The sequence below is a fragment of the Neomonachus schauinslandi genome, chromosome 1 (assembly GCF_002201575.2).
Source record: "Neomonachus schauinslandi chromosome 1, ASM220157v2, whole genome shotgun sequence".
In the NCBI taxonomy this organism is placed as follows: domain Eukaryota; kingdom Metazoa; phylum Chordata; class Mammalia; order Carnivora; family Phocidae; genus Neomonachus; species Neomonachus schauinslandi.
The window spans coordinates 184,566,064-184,582,947 of NC_058403.1; the positions used below are offsets into that span (position 1 = coordinate 184,566,064).

The following is a 16,884-nucleotide window of genomic DNA, read 5'->3' on the forward strand; positions in this document are numbered from 1 at the left end:
CTGTATATTCATGGGTCTATTTCTGGGTGACTGTTTTTATGCTAATACCATACTGTTTTGATGACTAGAACTTTATAAAGCAGGATATTTCAGACGACCTGAGGGGCCTGTGCAATGACGTGTTAAACAACCATCTCTCAGGAAAAAAACAAAAACTAACCAACAAAAACACCTGACTTGTAGCTCTTGCCAATTTCCATGGTGTAAATACTCTTATCCTGACTGATACCTAGCTTCCAATAAGATGTCACCGAATGTAGAGTTGGGGAGTGGTATAAGGTAGCACCCGTTATATATCATTTCTGCCATACAAATACAATAGATGTTAGTAACTTCAAAAGCACAGGTAATGCTAAAATAATCAGGAAGCAATGAATTTTGAGTATGTGTTACCTTTATTTTCAATATAATTTATTTAACTGTAATTTATACTATTTTTTAGTAAACTCCTGAAAATTTAACAATCAGCTCCCGCACGCCTAAACAAGCCAGCTCTAACACACCAATGGGCCTGGCATCTTCCATGGAATCATGATCCTTGTCTAGAACAAGTCCTCACTGTTCTCTCTTCCTCTGTTCCTTACAGATCAGCAAACAGCAGCTGCAGACAGTCAAGGACCGGTTTCAGGCTTTCCTCAATGGGGAAACCCAGATTGTGGCTGATGAAGCCTTCATGAATGCTGTCCAGAGTTACTATGAGGTAAGACTCACCATGCAGAAGAATGTCAAGACTGCTCAAGTCTGAAGCCCAGAATTTCCAGACTACTGTTCAGTGGGAACAGCAGCCTTGGCCTCCTACAGGACCATCTCTCCCAAGGCAAAACGGTTGATGACTGGTTACAATTTTAAGAAATAACAGCATTTTGTGTGGAGAAAACTAAAATCGAAGCCACTGGTTTACCAACTAAACAAGAAATTATATGCAAAGCACTCAGCACATTGCCTGCTTTATGTATGATTTCTTGTTTAATCTGTACAACAGTCTCATGAGTTAGGCCCTGATATTATTTCCATTTTACCAGTAAAGCAACTGAGGCTCAGAGAGGTTAGGTCAAGTACTCAAAGTCACACAGCTGTTAAATGCCACAAGCTAAGATTTGAACGGAGTTGGGAGCTTTCCCCCAGCAACTGTACCCTTTGTAAAGGAGGTTAACCTCTCCCAAGATGGTGCCTTCACTAGCTTCCTTGTTCTTTCTATTAAAATGGTGCTGTGAGTTCTTTTCTATACGTTAGAATGCCATCCAAAGTATAGTACTCTTCTCAAGAGAAAATCTGTAAGTGAGACAATATATCCTGAATATATATCACAAGTGAATTTTCACCTCTAGACCTCAAAGGTTTATTTATCAGTAAAGTGATTTTGGAATTAGTATATTTAAATTTTATAATTATTCTTCCATAATGTGCACATTGGCTATTGTTTATACATTATTAATGAGGTGGATATGCCATACCTTCTTTTGGGTCATGGTAACCTGATGGGCATATTTTTAAAAAGTTATTATATGGTCATTAAAAGACATTTTACTTTATATTAATCTTTTTTTCATGTGAACCAGATATTCTCTGTATTTGGAGTCCTATGCCCCAAATGTTATACCCATTGTCAAGGCTAGATTAAAACCATTAGAAACCAACCCCCATGCATTGAAAAACTCATGACATCCTGCCATATGCAATTCAAAGTAATAACAATAAACTAAAATAAGTGTAAGGGAATCCAACCAACTCTAATTTTTTTTCCCATAGGATCACTTCACTGATTTGTTTACTTCTTTCCTTTCTGTTTTTAATTATTAGGTAGCAAATTATCTCAAAACAAAAAGATTGTTGCTCCCACTTCACAGATGCTCCAAACACATGCTTCTGCGCATCGGGCACTCCAATCCCTGATGGACACTTTAAAAATGTTAGTTGATTGATTCAGTAAAACTCTCCTTCCCACTTGTTGAAGTACTTGGCTCTTTTCACAGAGAGAGTAGAGCAAGACTGTAATTAGATCTTGTGCAAATACTATTGACTGGTTTGCTAATTAGTGTTTAATGGTAAACAGCCTTTGTCTCTTTGATGTTTGCTATGTCCAGGCGCAGACTCATTTTACACATTTTCTCAATGAAATTTCTATTTGGGTTTGTTTTAGAAGTCTGGTTTATTTTTATATTTGTCAAATTTAAGCTTTTTGTTTTCATTTTACAAATAGTATTGATATTGTCAATAAGTGTCAAACTTACTTGTTTATCAGATGTGGTACAATATTTCATTTGAATTTAACAGAAAGTGGAAATGAGATTCAGAACCATGATGACGGTATGGTAATGAATAATTTGAATATATTTAACTGAAGATTTTGTTGAGAAACCGCCAGGGAATGAAATTAATTCTCCCGCTTTTTGCAAGTTCTGAAGCCAATTCAGACGAGGCAGACCCTCACTAATAATTCTCCATGTTTGGAGTTATTCACCAGTTTATAAATTTGTAGATTGCACATCTTAATTAGAAAGCTCGTTTGACTAATGACATAAATTAAAAGAAAGTGCCATTTCTATCTATTAATTAACTTTGAAAATTAATAGTCATCAATGTGCTAAGGAGTCTCTGGAAATTACCATTATATCTATAGTGATGCTGATATTTTTTTCTATAGTGGCTAGTTTATTTGAAAGTGCCTCTTTTTAGTTTGGTGAGAATACAGGCATTGTGAAATCACTGAGTAGTTAATATTAAGATTTGAGTAACAGGAAATAATGTGTGGTATAAATTATTTACTGTATTCATTAGTAAACTTTAGATTGTTGGGATGCATGTTCCTGGGAAATCTAATCCTCTGAAGCAAAGGTCCCCAATCAAAGGATCAAGATTAACACTTTCCTTGGGAGAGCTCCAAGTTTGTTACTCCTCCCTTTCTCCCTCTCACTTCACTCTTGGGCAGTGGAGAAGCTAGGGTTTCTTTCTATACCCTCCTCCAGGATCCAGTTGCTTCCCTGTCAATATCTGTCTTGGACAAGACTCTTTGGATTACAAGTGACAGACACCTAGGTCAAACTGGCTTAAGTCAAAAATGAGATTTATTTGCTCAAGCAACTTAAAAGGCCAGGAATAGACCTGGTTTTAGCTGTGGCTGGATCTGAAAATCCAAAGATGCCAGCAGGATGGGTATCTTTCTCCCCTACCCTGGCTTTGTTCTTCCCTGTGTTGGCTTTATTCTTGGGCTGGCTTTCTGCATGTGGAGGATCCTGGCAACTTCAGGCCATGCCCTACCAGCTTAGCAACCGCAGGAGTGAAGAGAATACCTTTTTGCGGAGAGTCCCAGCAAGAGGCCTCAGGTCACTTGGTTGGGCTGACATGGGTCATGTGTCCTTTCTGGAGTCAATCACAATGGATGGAGGGTAAACTAGACCAGGGGATCATTGCTAGGACAGATACCACCTCTGGAGGCTGTGAGCAGGCGCAACCACACTAGAACCATCTATAGTGAAAGTACAGTGACTTTTCATTGAGAAATGAGGGTGATTTTTACCAGAAGGGGGGAATGTATGCTTGGCAGGCAAAACCAATGGATATCCTTCTAAATACATGTTCAATCTCTCTCTCTCTCTCTCTCTCTCTCTCTCACACACACACACACACACACACACACATTCCACCCCACCATACCACACCTTCACATCCCAGTTTGCTAATGGTAATGATTTTTTTTAAAGATTTTATTTATTTATTTGACAGAGAGAGACACAGCGAGAGAGGGAACACAAGCAAGGGGAGTGGGAGAGGGAGAAGCAGGCTTCCAGCGGAGCAGGGAGCCTGATGCGGGGCTCGATCCCAGGACCCTGGGATCATGACCTGAGCTGAAGGCAGATGCTTAACAAATGAGCCACCCAAGTGCCCCGGTAATGATATTTTTGAAAAACAACTTTTCATCAAAGTTTGGAGAGGACTATACTAGAAAAAGTGGTTTCAGGCATTGGCTTTGTTTTGCCAAGGCAATAATGTTTTTTCCACACCCTAGAGTAGTAAAGAAAATTTTTTTAGATAAAAGGAGTAGGTAGCTCTGTTCTTTCTCCATCTGTGCCCATCCAGCCCATCTGAACCCCACTGGCCAGCATTAGCATCAAGCCACTTGGGCCTGGGACCTGAGCTGGGCAGGGTAATGGGAGACCAGTGTTCTCTCTGGCTCTAAGAGCATGAAAGTTTATTTTATCCTTTCCTGCTGGCCCTGATCGCCAAAGCCGATCAAGCAAGACAGCAGATTAATCCTTTAATCTCTTGCATCCTGGCTTTGAGGGCTGGGCACTGAAGTGGGTGCTCTGAGATCTGGGAGATCTGACCGAGTGACTCTGTCCCGTTCCCACAGGTGTGGGAAACATCAGAGAGCTCACCCATTTCTACGGGGCCCCCACACCTTCCCTAACTCTCAGTGCTTTTAAGACAAATGTCTAAAACATAAGCCCTCCCACCCTGCATTCTCACCCTCACTCCCCATCTCCCTGCTTTGTTTTGGTTCCTTTGCATGCTGGTCCTGGTGTCAGAGAAAAGAGGTGGATGGAAAAGATTTATAAAACCTCTCACTCGGAGCCTGCCTGGAAGGAAACGGGGGTTTGGTGGGAAGTGGGGAGGTAGAATGAGGTAGAAGATGTACACACACCCATTTTAGAACACTTCTGCTGATGTCTGGGCTTCAGCCAGTGACACTGCTCTGATTGAGTTTGTTTGGATTTATTTTGTTCTTAGCTAATCTCTAACAAAGGCCCAGTTGGTTTTTCTCAAACTAACTTTGACTGCTATTATAAAACAGAATTTTGTATTTGCTGGCAACAACAACTGACGGACTGGTTAAATTAAGCCCTAATAATAATAATAGCAACAACAACAGCACAACAACAATAACAACAGCAATAAAAGATATCAAAGGTTATAACCAAGCTACAGAAAAAAAAAGGGAAACCAAGCAGCTTAACCTCAGGAAGCCAGGCGGCTGATGGATATAGTGGACACCCCATCACTGGTATGACTCTCCTCCAATCCCATTTCTATTCTTGTGCCATCCCAGTCTGAATCTGACTAGCCGGCCTCAGGTTACAACCCACCACGGCTAAGGAAGGACATACTCTCATGACTGACAGTCCCACTGAGACTGTGCACAGTGGCAAAGACATTCTCAGGCTGAGGCACTGTGATCGGGAGAGGAAGGATCTTTGGCAGGCATAAACTGCAGGTGTCCTCTACACTCGATGACAGTGTATTCAGTCTTTATGATTGACTTTTTTTTTTTTTTTAAATCTAATTAAAGTAGAAGTCAGGTCATATCTGACTATTTCTCTGAAATGAAGCTCTGTCTTTTCCAATAAGCAAAACCACTATAACTCCCCAGTGGCCTTAGAACAGATGTCTCCCTAGGAGAAGAGTAACCATCCATGGTAAATATATTTGTTCTCATGGGGAAAGTGGAGCAAGGAAGGAGGCGGCAGAGGTCAGAGTGGTTTAGGAGTGGTTTAGGAGGTTTAGGAGGATGTGTCGTGCCTGCAGGATGTGGGGTTGACTTCTAGCTCTACTGTGCACTGGCTGTGAGACCTCGGCCAAGGCCGAGCCTCGGTTACTTTATCTGTACTAGGACCTTCCTGCATAATTGTTGTCAGGATTAAATTACACACGCGCGCGCGCGCACACATACACACACACACACACACACACACAAAACCTCACCCTAAATCTAGCACCTGGAAAGGGCCATCATAAATATATTAAGTTTAGAGGGGGAGGATGGTGGTCAGTACACATCTGCTGCATAGAAATAATAGGAGAGAGTTGAAAATTAATAGAATCAATCCACTCCCTAGTTTCAGGGCCTGGGTGTGGGGTAGGGGAGGTACAAGGTCAAGCCTGGGGGACAGGGTATAGAAATAGGAAATGGATGGAACTGCTTTTGCTGCTAACCTACCACCACCTCCTGCTTCTGAAGTCCCAGATTTGCTTCTAAAGTTTGCCCCAGGGTCCTTTACTTTTGGTGAAAGGTATCTTTCAGATCCAAAGGTGCATTTTATTTTAGAAACTGACATGCTCCTTGCCTCAGTGAAGGTAAAATTTGTAATTTTTCCATTTGGGAGAGGTGTTTGAAGTGATTATAAAGTAAAACATAACATAAAATTATAAATATGTACTACAGAAATTATAAAAATAGATGATGTAGGAAAAAAATCCAAAGCACGTGGTTGGAAAACCACCTGTAATCCCATCACCCTAGACAACCACTATTAAATGTTGGTATGTATCTTTTCAGGTATCTTTAATGTGTCTATAAACATAAAGATAGCTATTTGATTTCCAAATTAAGATTATCAGGGAGAATAACCACAAAATATTACTTACCCACTTGTTTCATTTAGCACAGTGGGTTTCAATTTCTTCCCTACCTCTGCACAGTCACACTTAGGACATATTCTCATCAGTTTTATTACCTGTACTGTTCTTAATACAGGGTCATGCTCTTATCACCCCAGCTTCACTTTACCTCTACCACTGGAATTATCTGCTTTGACAGTCTATCAGGACATCTTTTGATGCTAATAAGAAAATATTATCTTTTTTCATGGCTGCACGATATTCTATTTAAAAATAACCGCTAACTTCTATTACATTCAGTAGTAAATATAATAGGCACCATTACAGACATTATGCTCACCAATTTTTTTATTTAAATTCATTTAGCCAACTTGTAGTACATCATTAGTTTTAGATGTAGTGTTCAATAATTTATCAGTTGCGTGTAACACCCAGTGCTCATCACATCACATGCCGTCCTTAAGGCCCATCCACCAATTATCCCATCCCCTCACCTACCTCCCCTCCAGCTACCCTCAGTTTGTTTCCTATAATTAAGAGTCTCTCGTGGTTTTGCTCCCTCTCTGATGACCTCCCATTCAGTTTTCCCTCCCTTCCCCTACAGTCCTCTGCCCTGTTTTTTATATTCCATATATGAGTGAAACCGTATAATTGTCTTTCTCTGACTGACCTATTTAGCTCAGCATAATACCCTCCAGTTCCATCCACATTGATGTAAATGGTAAGTATTCATCCTTTCTGATGTCTTAGTAATATTCCATTGTATATATGTATGCCACATCTTCCATTTATCTGTCAATGGACATCTCGGCTCTTTCCACAGTTTGGCTATTGTGGACATTGCTGCTATGAATACTGGGATGCAGGTGGGGTAGCTCTATTTTTAACTTCTGGAGGAACCTCCATACTGTTTTCCAGAGTGGCTGCACCAGCTTGCATTCCCACCAACAGTGTATGAGGGTTCCCCTTTCTCCACATCATCGCCAACATCTGTCGTTTCCTGACTTGTTAATTTTAACCATTCTGACTGGTATAAGGTGGTATCTTATTGTGGTTTTGATTTGTATTTCCCTGATGCCAAGTGATGTGGAACATTTTTTCATGTGTCTGTTGGCCATTTGTAATGTCTTCTTTGGAGAAATGCCTGTTCCTGTCTTCTGCCTATTTCTTGACTGCATTATTTGTTTTTTGGGTGCTGAGTTCGATAAGTTCTTTATAGATCTTGGATACTAGGCCTTTATCTAATATGTCATTTGTAAATATCTTCTCCTATTCCATAGGTTGGGAGTTTTAGTTTTGTTGGCTGGTTCCTTTGCTGTGCAAGAACTTTTTATCTTGATGAAGTCCCAATAGTTCATTTTTTGCTTTTGTTTCCCTTGCTTTGGAGACGTGTCTAGCAAGAAGTTGCTGTGGCCAAGATCACAGCGGTTGCTGCCTGTGTTCTCCTCTAGGAATCTGATGGATTCCTGGCCCTCACTTAGGTCTTACATCCATTTTGAGTTTATCTTTGTGTATGGTGTAAGAAAATGGTCCAGTTTCATTCTTCTACATGTGGCTGTCCAATTTTCCCAGGACCATTTATACGCTCACCAATTGATATGCATTGTTTCAGTGAATCCTCATCCAAATCCTACATGAGAGGATTGTTAGGATTCCCATTTGAAAGATGGGGCAGCCAAAGCCCAGGAAGATTAAGTAACTTGCTCAGGTGACAAAGCGAGCAACTGGTAGAGTTGGGACTTGAACTCTGGGCTGTCCGATGTAGCTTTCATTAGTAGCAACCAAGTTGTTGTGGGTGTTTTTAAACCTTATTTACTCCAACATCTAGGTATTTTTCTTATCTATGTTGGAATGACATGCTTTTATAGAGCAGGAAAGGATCAGAAAGTGGGAGCTGGGCCAGCTTTACCTCGTACCCTGTACAGTCCTTAAGTGCTGATGTGCGTGGGTGTTCCTAAAACAACCTTGAGGTTGCTTGGCTCTGGCAATGGAGGGAAGGGCTGATGGATGAGGCCAAGTCACTGAATTGACTGCCCTTCACCATTCTGTATTTATTTGTTTATCTTCCATCTCCCATTATGACCTGTCTGGGAAGTTAGCAGAGGAGCAGGAAGGATTTATGGATGTGCTGCATAGAACTGTGCCTGGGGTTGAAGTCTCTTGCAATAGCCCCAAAAAGAAAACAGGAAACAGAAACACCAGCTACAGCTCCCACTACAAATGGGTTTCCAGGGTGGTTTTAGAGACACCCAAGCACATCGGTACTCAGGTGCCATATTCACTGTAGGTTGAGGCTGGCCCAGACCCTTCTAACACTTCCCTCTGACAGACTAAAAAGCCAAGACAGATGATGTGCCTGGAAAATTAGTTTTCTACTGCCAATTTCTCTCCCCATGGCTGCCTTGCCTCCTGTTTGGCACTTCATCTTTGTTGTCTCCTCAGTCTCCAGCCTCCTTCCTCACGCTACTGACATTCTACTCATCTCCCCTCATTCTGGGGCCCGGCAGTCATATCTTATCTCTAGACAGATGAAGCCCTCTGTTTTTCAAAGTTCTTTCAGTTTGATCCTTGTCGGAGAAGGCTGGCTGAATTAACCCCATGTGACAGCAAAGGAGAGTGAGGGTTCTAGAAGTTAAGTGACTTGGTCATCCACTAGTATTTGAATAAATATTTATTGAGTGGATACTTTATACAAAGAAGGGTCTACGTGATACAGATGATGTGTGCAGGATCCAGGGGTCACCCAGTCAGTTATGGATGCCAGCTAGAAGTAATGTGCCAACATCCTCATTTCTTACCCCTATTGTCACGTCCCTTGGAAAATCTAGCCTCAGTCCATTGTGTTAAGAGACCGATATATCGTGCTTCCTTATTTTCCCTTCACCTGCTCGCTCCCATCCAGATATAATCTCAATAAGGTCTCTGCTTTGAGACATCTACTTTGTTTGTGTTGTTCATTCACTCATTCTTAACACAGCACCAACTATGTGGCAGGCACTGTCTTAGGCACTCAGAAAAAGGAATGGGGGAAAAAACAGCTACAACTCCTGCCTTCCTGGGACTTACAGTCTAGCTGGAGCTCAGATATTAACCAAACAGTCACAGAGAAAAATGACAGCTATGGAAGGGCTTTGGGGGAAAGGAATATGGTGCAAAGAGCTTATAACAGGGGCCTGCTCTAGGGACACTGGTGTGGACAGATGGGAGGAGAGTACAGGTGCTTTGTTGATCAAATATTTTAAGTCACTGATGTTCATTAGAGCTGAAAACAAATAATTAACCCCTTTGAATCTTCACCACCATCATCACTCATTGGTGCTCCTGCAAGTGCCCCCCACCTGGCCTCCTACCTATTCTCTTAACCCCCTTCAGGTTGTTTTTCCACATTAAAGCCAGAGAATCTGAACTTGATCATGCCATGTCCCTGCTTAAAACCTTCAGTAGCTTCCCAGTGCACTTTAAATTAAGACCAATAACCATAATGTGGCTTCCCATACCTCCACCACCTGGCTCCTTCCTGCCATTGGTCACACCCCACCCCTCACTGCCACAGCCACAATGGCTCTCCCTATTTCCTCAGACATTCAGGATCTTTACACATATGGTTCCTTCTCTCTGAAATACTCTTTCACTCTCTTTTTACCTACCCATCATTTACATATCATCCCAAAGGAGTTTTCCTCCAGGAAGTCTTTCCTTATTCCATACTGGAATAGTTTCCTAGCTATAGACACCCATGGTCCCATGTACTTCCCCTTGAAAGCACTTGTCCCAGATTGTAATATTTCTGTGGGATTATTAGGATGACGTCATGGAGGCATGAAGGCTGGATCTGCATCTGTTTTGCTCACCACTATATTGCTGGTACCTGGCACAGTGCCTTCTACCTAGTGAGTGCCCAAAGAAAGGATGAATGTGATCATGAAGAAGAGTATAAACATTACAACCAAAAGGGCAACCTCAAATTTTTTTAGTTCAATTCTCTTCATGTACAAATAAGAAGCTGGAGAACCCGAGAGGGGAGGTGACTTACCCAAAGTCATACAGCCAGTTAGTAGTAGAACTGGCCTGGGACCATGGTTTATACCTCCTGTCTCAATGCTATACTGCAGAAACTTCCTCTCTTTGCTTCAAAACTTTGATGTTCTTTTTTTTTTTTTTAAGATTTTATTTATTTATTTGTCAGAGAGAGACAGAGGCAGGGAGAGGGAGAAGCAGGCTCCTTGCTGAACAAGGAGCCCAATGTGGGACTGGATCCCAGGACCCTGGGATCATGACCGGAGCCGAAGGCAGACGCTTAACCAACTGAGCCACCCAGTCGTCCCGAAACTTTGATGTTCTTTGAGACCCAGACCTATAACTGGGATATGATGTATTAAGTAGATGGAGAAACTATCTGCATTAAACATTACAGATTTTCAGGAAAATTCTTGATTTCATTAAAGCTCATAAGGCCTAAGGATTTAGTTGAAGCTCTTTTTCTACAATTGATTTTTAAATGAACTCTGAGGTCTCAAGTGAGTACCAGTTAGTTCCCAGGCACAGAGAAGCAGGCCATGGCCCTCGCCTGTGAAGCAAATCCTCAGCCCTCCTTCTTTTTAAATTAGTTCATTAATTTAGCAGTAGATGGAGAGCACCTTTCTAACATCTCTCCTCCCCAAGGAAGGCTTTGTGATGAAGCAGGAGGCAGTGAGATGTCCCCCAAGCACTGCTGTCTCCTGGCTAACAAGGGCATTTCCTGAAATCTGACAGGGGAGTGAACATTTGTTCTGCCTCTGGAAGGATATTTATGCACCTTCAGAAGTGTGACCAGGACACAGCTCAAAAATGTCAGATGTTTCCTCTTCATGAATATGAAGCAGCAGTTTCACCACCTTGTATTACACCCCAGAACCATGTACCTGTGTACACTTCCAAATGGTGGGCACTGGAGCAAAAGTAAACTGTTCTTAATGGATGGCTTGGTCCCAGGACCTTAGGCAGCACCAGCAAAACCACCAGGGGTTCTTCACCAGACAGAAGAGGTTCTCCACCAGGCAGGCGAGACCCTTAGGGAAGGAAGGAGCCAGGGTGAAATTACCTTGTAATCAGCCAGTTTGAGTTACCAAGAACAAGTCCCCACCCCTCTCTGGAGTCTTGGTTTTCAGTCTATAAGATGGACCGACTATAATGCCTACCTTCTTTGTTCATTTGCTTTTAAAGTGCCAGGCTCTATACCAGAGGTAGATGACATTGTGGGGAACAAGAAGGGCACAGCCCTAATGGAGTTCACATTTCAGGAAGGGAGACATTAAATACATATTTACCCAATACTTGTTCAATTTCAAGTGTGGTGAGCATCATTGAGAGGATAAAATGAAATATAAATGGTGGTTAACGTGTGTCAGACCTCATGCCATGTTTGCACATAACAGTAACAGCCACGCTGGGGATCTGGTCCAAGATGGCAACGTGGGAAGACGCTGAGCTCACCTCCTCCACAGGGACAAACCGTATCCACACCTATTTATGGAGCAATTCCTCCTGAAGTAGAACTGAGGGCTGACTGAATAGCTTCTGTATAACAAAAGCTGAAGAGACCACACAGAGAACAGTTAAGAGACAGGGACAGGGTAACGAAAGGGATTCGCGCCCCTAAAGCTGCCAACTGCAGAAGGGAGGGACCGGATTGAGGGAGCCGCAGTTTAGAAGAGCAACGAGAATAGAAAGGAGCTGGTCCTAGAACGCCGCCGGCTGGCCAGCGAGCCGCCGGAACTCTGGGTCAGAGAGGCTGGCGAGCCGCCGGGTTTACGCCCGCTCCAAGTGACGGGAGCGGGGGTCTGGACGCCGGAGCCCGCCGGCCGCCTCAGCAAGCCCGGTCCCCCCAAGGCGGCCCCAGCCCTCTACACACCCGGACACCTCTGGTTGGCGCTCACTACAGCTCTAGCTGCTGCGACACAGGTACAGAGCAGCCCAGAACACTCTATGCCCACACCACTTGGGCTTCAGGCGCTTGCTAGGGCACGGCTCCGGGACCTCGTGGCCCCATGCCCTCTTCGGCCCCCAGCCCATCCCCAACCCCCACGAGGGCACCCCCTGTGCAGAATGCCCCAGGAACCCCAGTCCATGCCCGCCTTGGTTCCCTGCATGGAGTGCCTCAGCCAGGACCTCACCTCAGCTCTAGTCACCCCACTAGGGCACCCCCTGCAGTGAGCACTCTGAGACACCCTGGCTTGTTTATTTATTTTTTTTTAAATTTTTTTCATTGTTATTTTAATCACCATACATTATGTCATTAGTTTTTGATGTAGTGTTCCATGATTCATTGTTTGTGCATAACACCCAGTGCTCCATGCAGAACGTGCCCTCCTCAATACCCATCACCAGGCTAACCCATCCTCCCACCCCCCTCCCCTCTAGAACCCTCAGTTTGTTTTTCAGAGTCCATCGTCTCTCGTGGTTCGTCTCCCCCTCCGATTTCCCCCCCTTCATTCTTCCCCTCCTGCTATCTTCTTCTTTTTTTTTTCTTAACATATATTGCATTATTTGTTTCAGAGGTACAGATCTATGATTCAACAGTCTTGACCAATTCACAGCGGTCATCATAGCACATACCCTCCCCAGTGTCTATCACCCAGTCACCCCATCCCTCCCACCCCCCACCACTCCAGCAACCCTCAGTTTGTTTCCTGAGATTAAGAATTCCTCATATCAGTGAGGTCATATGATACATGTCTTTCTCTGATTGACTTATTTTGCTCAGCATAATACCCTCCAGTTCCATCCACGTCGTTGCAAATGGCAAGATTTCATTCCTTTTGATGGCTACATAATACTCCATTGCATATATATACCACTACTTCTTTATCTATTCATCTGTCGATGGACATCTTGGCTCTTTCCACAGTTTGGCTATTGTGGACGTTGCTGCTATAAACATCGGGGTGCACATACCCCTTCAGATCCCTACATTTGTACCTTTGGGATAAATACCCAGTAGTGCAATTGCTGGATCATATGGTGGCTCTATTTTCAACTTTTTGAGGAACCTTCATACTGTTTTCCAGAGTGGTTGCACCAGCTTGCATTCCCACCAACAGTGTAGGAGAGTTCCCCTTTCTTCGCATCCCCACCAACATCTGTCATTTCCTGACTTGTTAATTTTAGCCATTCGGACTGGTGTGAGGTGAGACACCCTGGTTTGTAAGAGTTGGTGAAGTCATGGAGAGAAAGGAATGCTCATGCACTGTTGGTGAGAACGTAGATTGATGCAACCACTTTGGAAAACAGTGTGGTGGTTCCTCAGAAAATTAAAAAGAGAAATATAATATGATCCAGTAATTCCACTACTGGGTATTTACCCAAAGAAAACAAAAACACTAATTTGAAAATATATATGCACCCCTATGTTCAGTGCAGTATTTGCAGTAGCCAAGGTACAGAAACAACCTAAGTGTCCATCAGTAGATGAATGGATAATGAAGATGCGGTATGTGTGTGTACATGTATACCCTTGAGAATATTACATAGACGTAAAAAAGAATGACATCTTGCCATTTGCTACAACATAGATAGACCTAGAGAGTATTATTCTAAGTGAAATAAATCTGGTAGAAAAAGACAAATGCTATATGATTTCACTTATATGTGGAGTCTAAAAAATAAAACAAATGAATAAATAAATAAAAAGCAGAAATGGACCCATAAATAAAGAGAACAAACTGACGGTTGCCAGAGGAGAGGGGTGGGAGATGGGCAAAATGGGTGAAGGGGAATGGGAGATAGAGGCTTCCAGTTATGGAATGAGGAAGTCCTGGGATAAAAGGCAGAGCATAAGGAATATAGTCAATGGTATTATAATAGAATTGTATGCTGACAGATGGTAGCTACACTGTGGTCAGTGTGACATAACATATAAACTTGTTGAATCACTATGTTATATGCCTGAAACTAATGTAACATTGTACATTGACTATACTTCAATGTAAAAAGTCAAAAAATAATAATAACCATAATAACAACCCATACGGAATTACTATGGGCCACTTTTTAAAGTGGTTATCATATATGAATCCATTTAATCCTCATTTTAAAATACCTATGTTGTAGAGACCACTGTCATCCCATTTTATAGATGACAAAACTGAGGTACAAAGAGGTTAACTTGATGAGAGAAACAACAGCCAATAAGTGGTAGAGAAAGAACCCAAGCTGTTCGAGCACAGAGTCTATGTAGTATATGCTGCCTCTCATGATATTACTGTCCCAATGTAATCCTTTTAACAACCTGGTAAGTACTATTGTTATTTTCATTTTCCAGATGTGGACACAAAAGCAAAACATGTAAGTGACTTCTCTGAGTTCACACAACTAGGAGATAGTGGGGCAGGATGCTGGTCCCTCCCATGATGCCCATAATGGCGGTCAGCCCAGCCCTCAGCCCTAGGAAACTGGTATTTCCAGGGCTGAGTCCCTAATATCTTTCCTGTCCCTATTCTTGCTCAGGTGTTCCTGAAGAGTGACCGTGTGGCCCGTATGGTGCAGAGTGGGGGCTGCTCTGCCAATGACTCCAGAGAGGTCTTCAAGAAGCACATCGAGAAGAGGGTGCGCAGCCTGCCTGAGATTGATGGGCTTAGCAAGGAGACTGTGCTGAGCTCCTGGATGGCCAAGTTTGATGCCATCTACCGTGGGGAAGAGGACCCCAGGAAGCAGCAGGCCCGGATGACAGCCAGTGCAGCCTCCGAGCTGATTCTGAGCAAGGAGCAGCTCTATGAGATGTTCCAGAACATTCTGGGGATCAAGAAGTTCGAACATCAGCTCTTATACAATGCATGCCAGGTAAGGTTTCTCTCACCTGGGCCCCGAGCTGTGACTACGTAGGGTGACATTATTACTTCTGTGTGCCCGAGGCACTGTTGTCTTCATGGGCCACTTCTTGATTAAAAAAAATAATTAAAATTATATTTTACAATTGCATTGGTAAAAATTTAATATAATCCAGGCCAGAATATGTTCGTGTTTATCTTCTGGTTTTAAAAGAAATGAAAACATTTTTGTACACCCTTAGAAGTCTTGTGGGCCCTAGGCACTGTGTATATCCTGTCTAATAGGTAAGTTGGTTTTATGAATATGGCCTGACTCCCATGTGTTGAAAAAGCTAAAATATCAAAACAATTTTTTAGAAAGATGGTTTTGCCTTTAAAATATATGATGTTTACAAGTTGAGTGGCTTGTACTTCCTCAGCTAGGGCGACAAATGGACTTAGTACCTCATCATCCAGAGTAATTATTTAAAATAGAAAGCTTCCAGAAGGTCTGAGTATATCATACCAGTATATTACTCACATCATGAATTTCCAAGTGGATTTGAGGGGGCTAGCTGAGACTCAGCTTGGGCCCACTCAAAGTGGGCCTATATTTTCTCTGGATCAGGGATTGTAGGAGTGAGGTGCTCTAGATCTTCATTTCCTACCTAACCTTTCCACCAACCTACTTTGCGGTCTTTGCAAATTTTCCTGAGTGTCACTTGGGAGCATTTTTAAAATTCACATTCCCAGGCCCCAAACCTAGAGATTCTGATTCTGCATTTTCAGGACAGGGCTCAGGAATCTGCATTTTAGGCAAGAGCTCCCTTCCTGGTAGTTTTACTGCCCTTCGTTTAAGAACCATTAACGAAACTCAGCTGTGCTCTGATTTCCCTGGGCTAACTCGGCCCCTAAGGTAGGTTAAATTAAGACACTACAGTATATTGGCCGAGTTGTGCCTTGCTCGGAATCAGACAGACCGAGGTAAATCTTAATATGACCCTCACTAGCTTTGTGGCCTTGGGGAGTTAGTTAACTTCCTCACACATGAGCTTGGGATGAAATTGTTACAAGGATTCAATGTGTACGAAGCCCAGAGCAACATGGGGCACTTTATAAATGGTAGCAGTTACAATAGTCTACCAGAAGAGGCAAAAAGTCCACAGACAGTGCCATAAATGGTTAACATAAGAACTACAAGATTTTGAGGCTTACTTCTTTCTGCCTTCATGGCTACCCTCTAGTTGAAGGCAGCAACACCTCTTACCTGAATGACCGCAGTGTCTACCCAACTGGTGACCCTGCCTCCTCTCTTGCCCCACAGTAACATGCCCACCACACACCAACTAGTGCAAGCTTTTTAAAATATAAATTGGATCAGGCCACCCTCCTGTTTAAGACATTCCAGTAGCACCCCAACATCTTTAGAGTGACGTCCCAACTCTTCACTAAGGCTTGAGGCAGTGCATGAACTACTCTTGCTCATAACTGTTTTCCCCGCATGCTCGCTCACTGGACTTCTTTCTGTTTCCCCAAAACACCAAATTGGTTCTGGGCCTTTGCATTTGCTCCTCCCTCAGTTTAGAATGCTTTTTGCCAAGATCTTTGCATTAATGCCACAGCTTAAATGTCAACTTTTCTAAGACGTCTTCCAAGACCACCCCATCGAAAGTTTTTCTTGCCTTACATCTCACAGAGTCACTATCCCATCCCTTGTTCTATTTTTATCATAGTTTTTACCACTGTTTTCCATTCCTTCTTCATC

General features: G+C 42.8%; 1 protein-coding gene across 7 annotated transcripts in view; it reads left to right on the forward strand.

The window, feature by feature from the left end:
- The window catches only part of CADPS (calcium dependent secretion activator), a 467,508-nt gene that overhangs the window by 106,057 nt on the left and 344,567 nt on the right, over nt 1-16,884 (forward strand). For all 7 annotated transcript variants that reach the window (XM_021695231.1, XM_021695230.1, XM_021695232.1 and 4 more), the window contains 2 exons: nt 587-700; nt 14,821-15,153. In XM_021695231.1, coding sequence (XP_021550906.1) covers nt 587-700; nt 14,821-15,153 — 447 coding nt within the window. The remainder of the gene's footprint in view (nt 1-586; nt 701-14,820; nt 15,154-16,884) is intronic.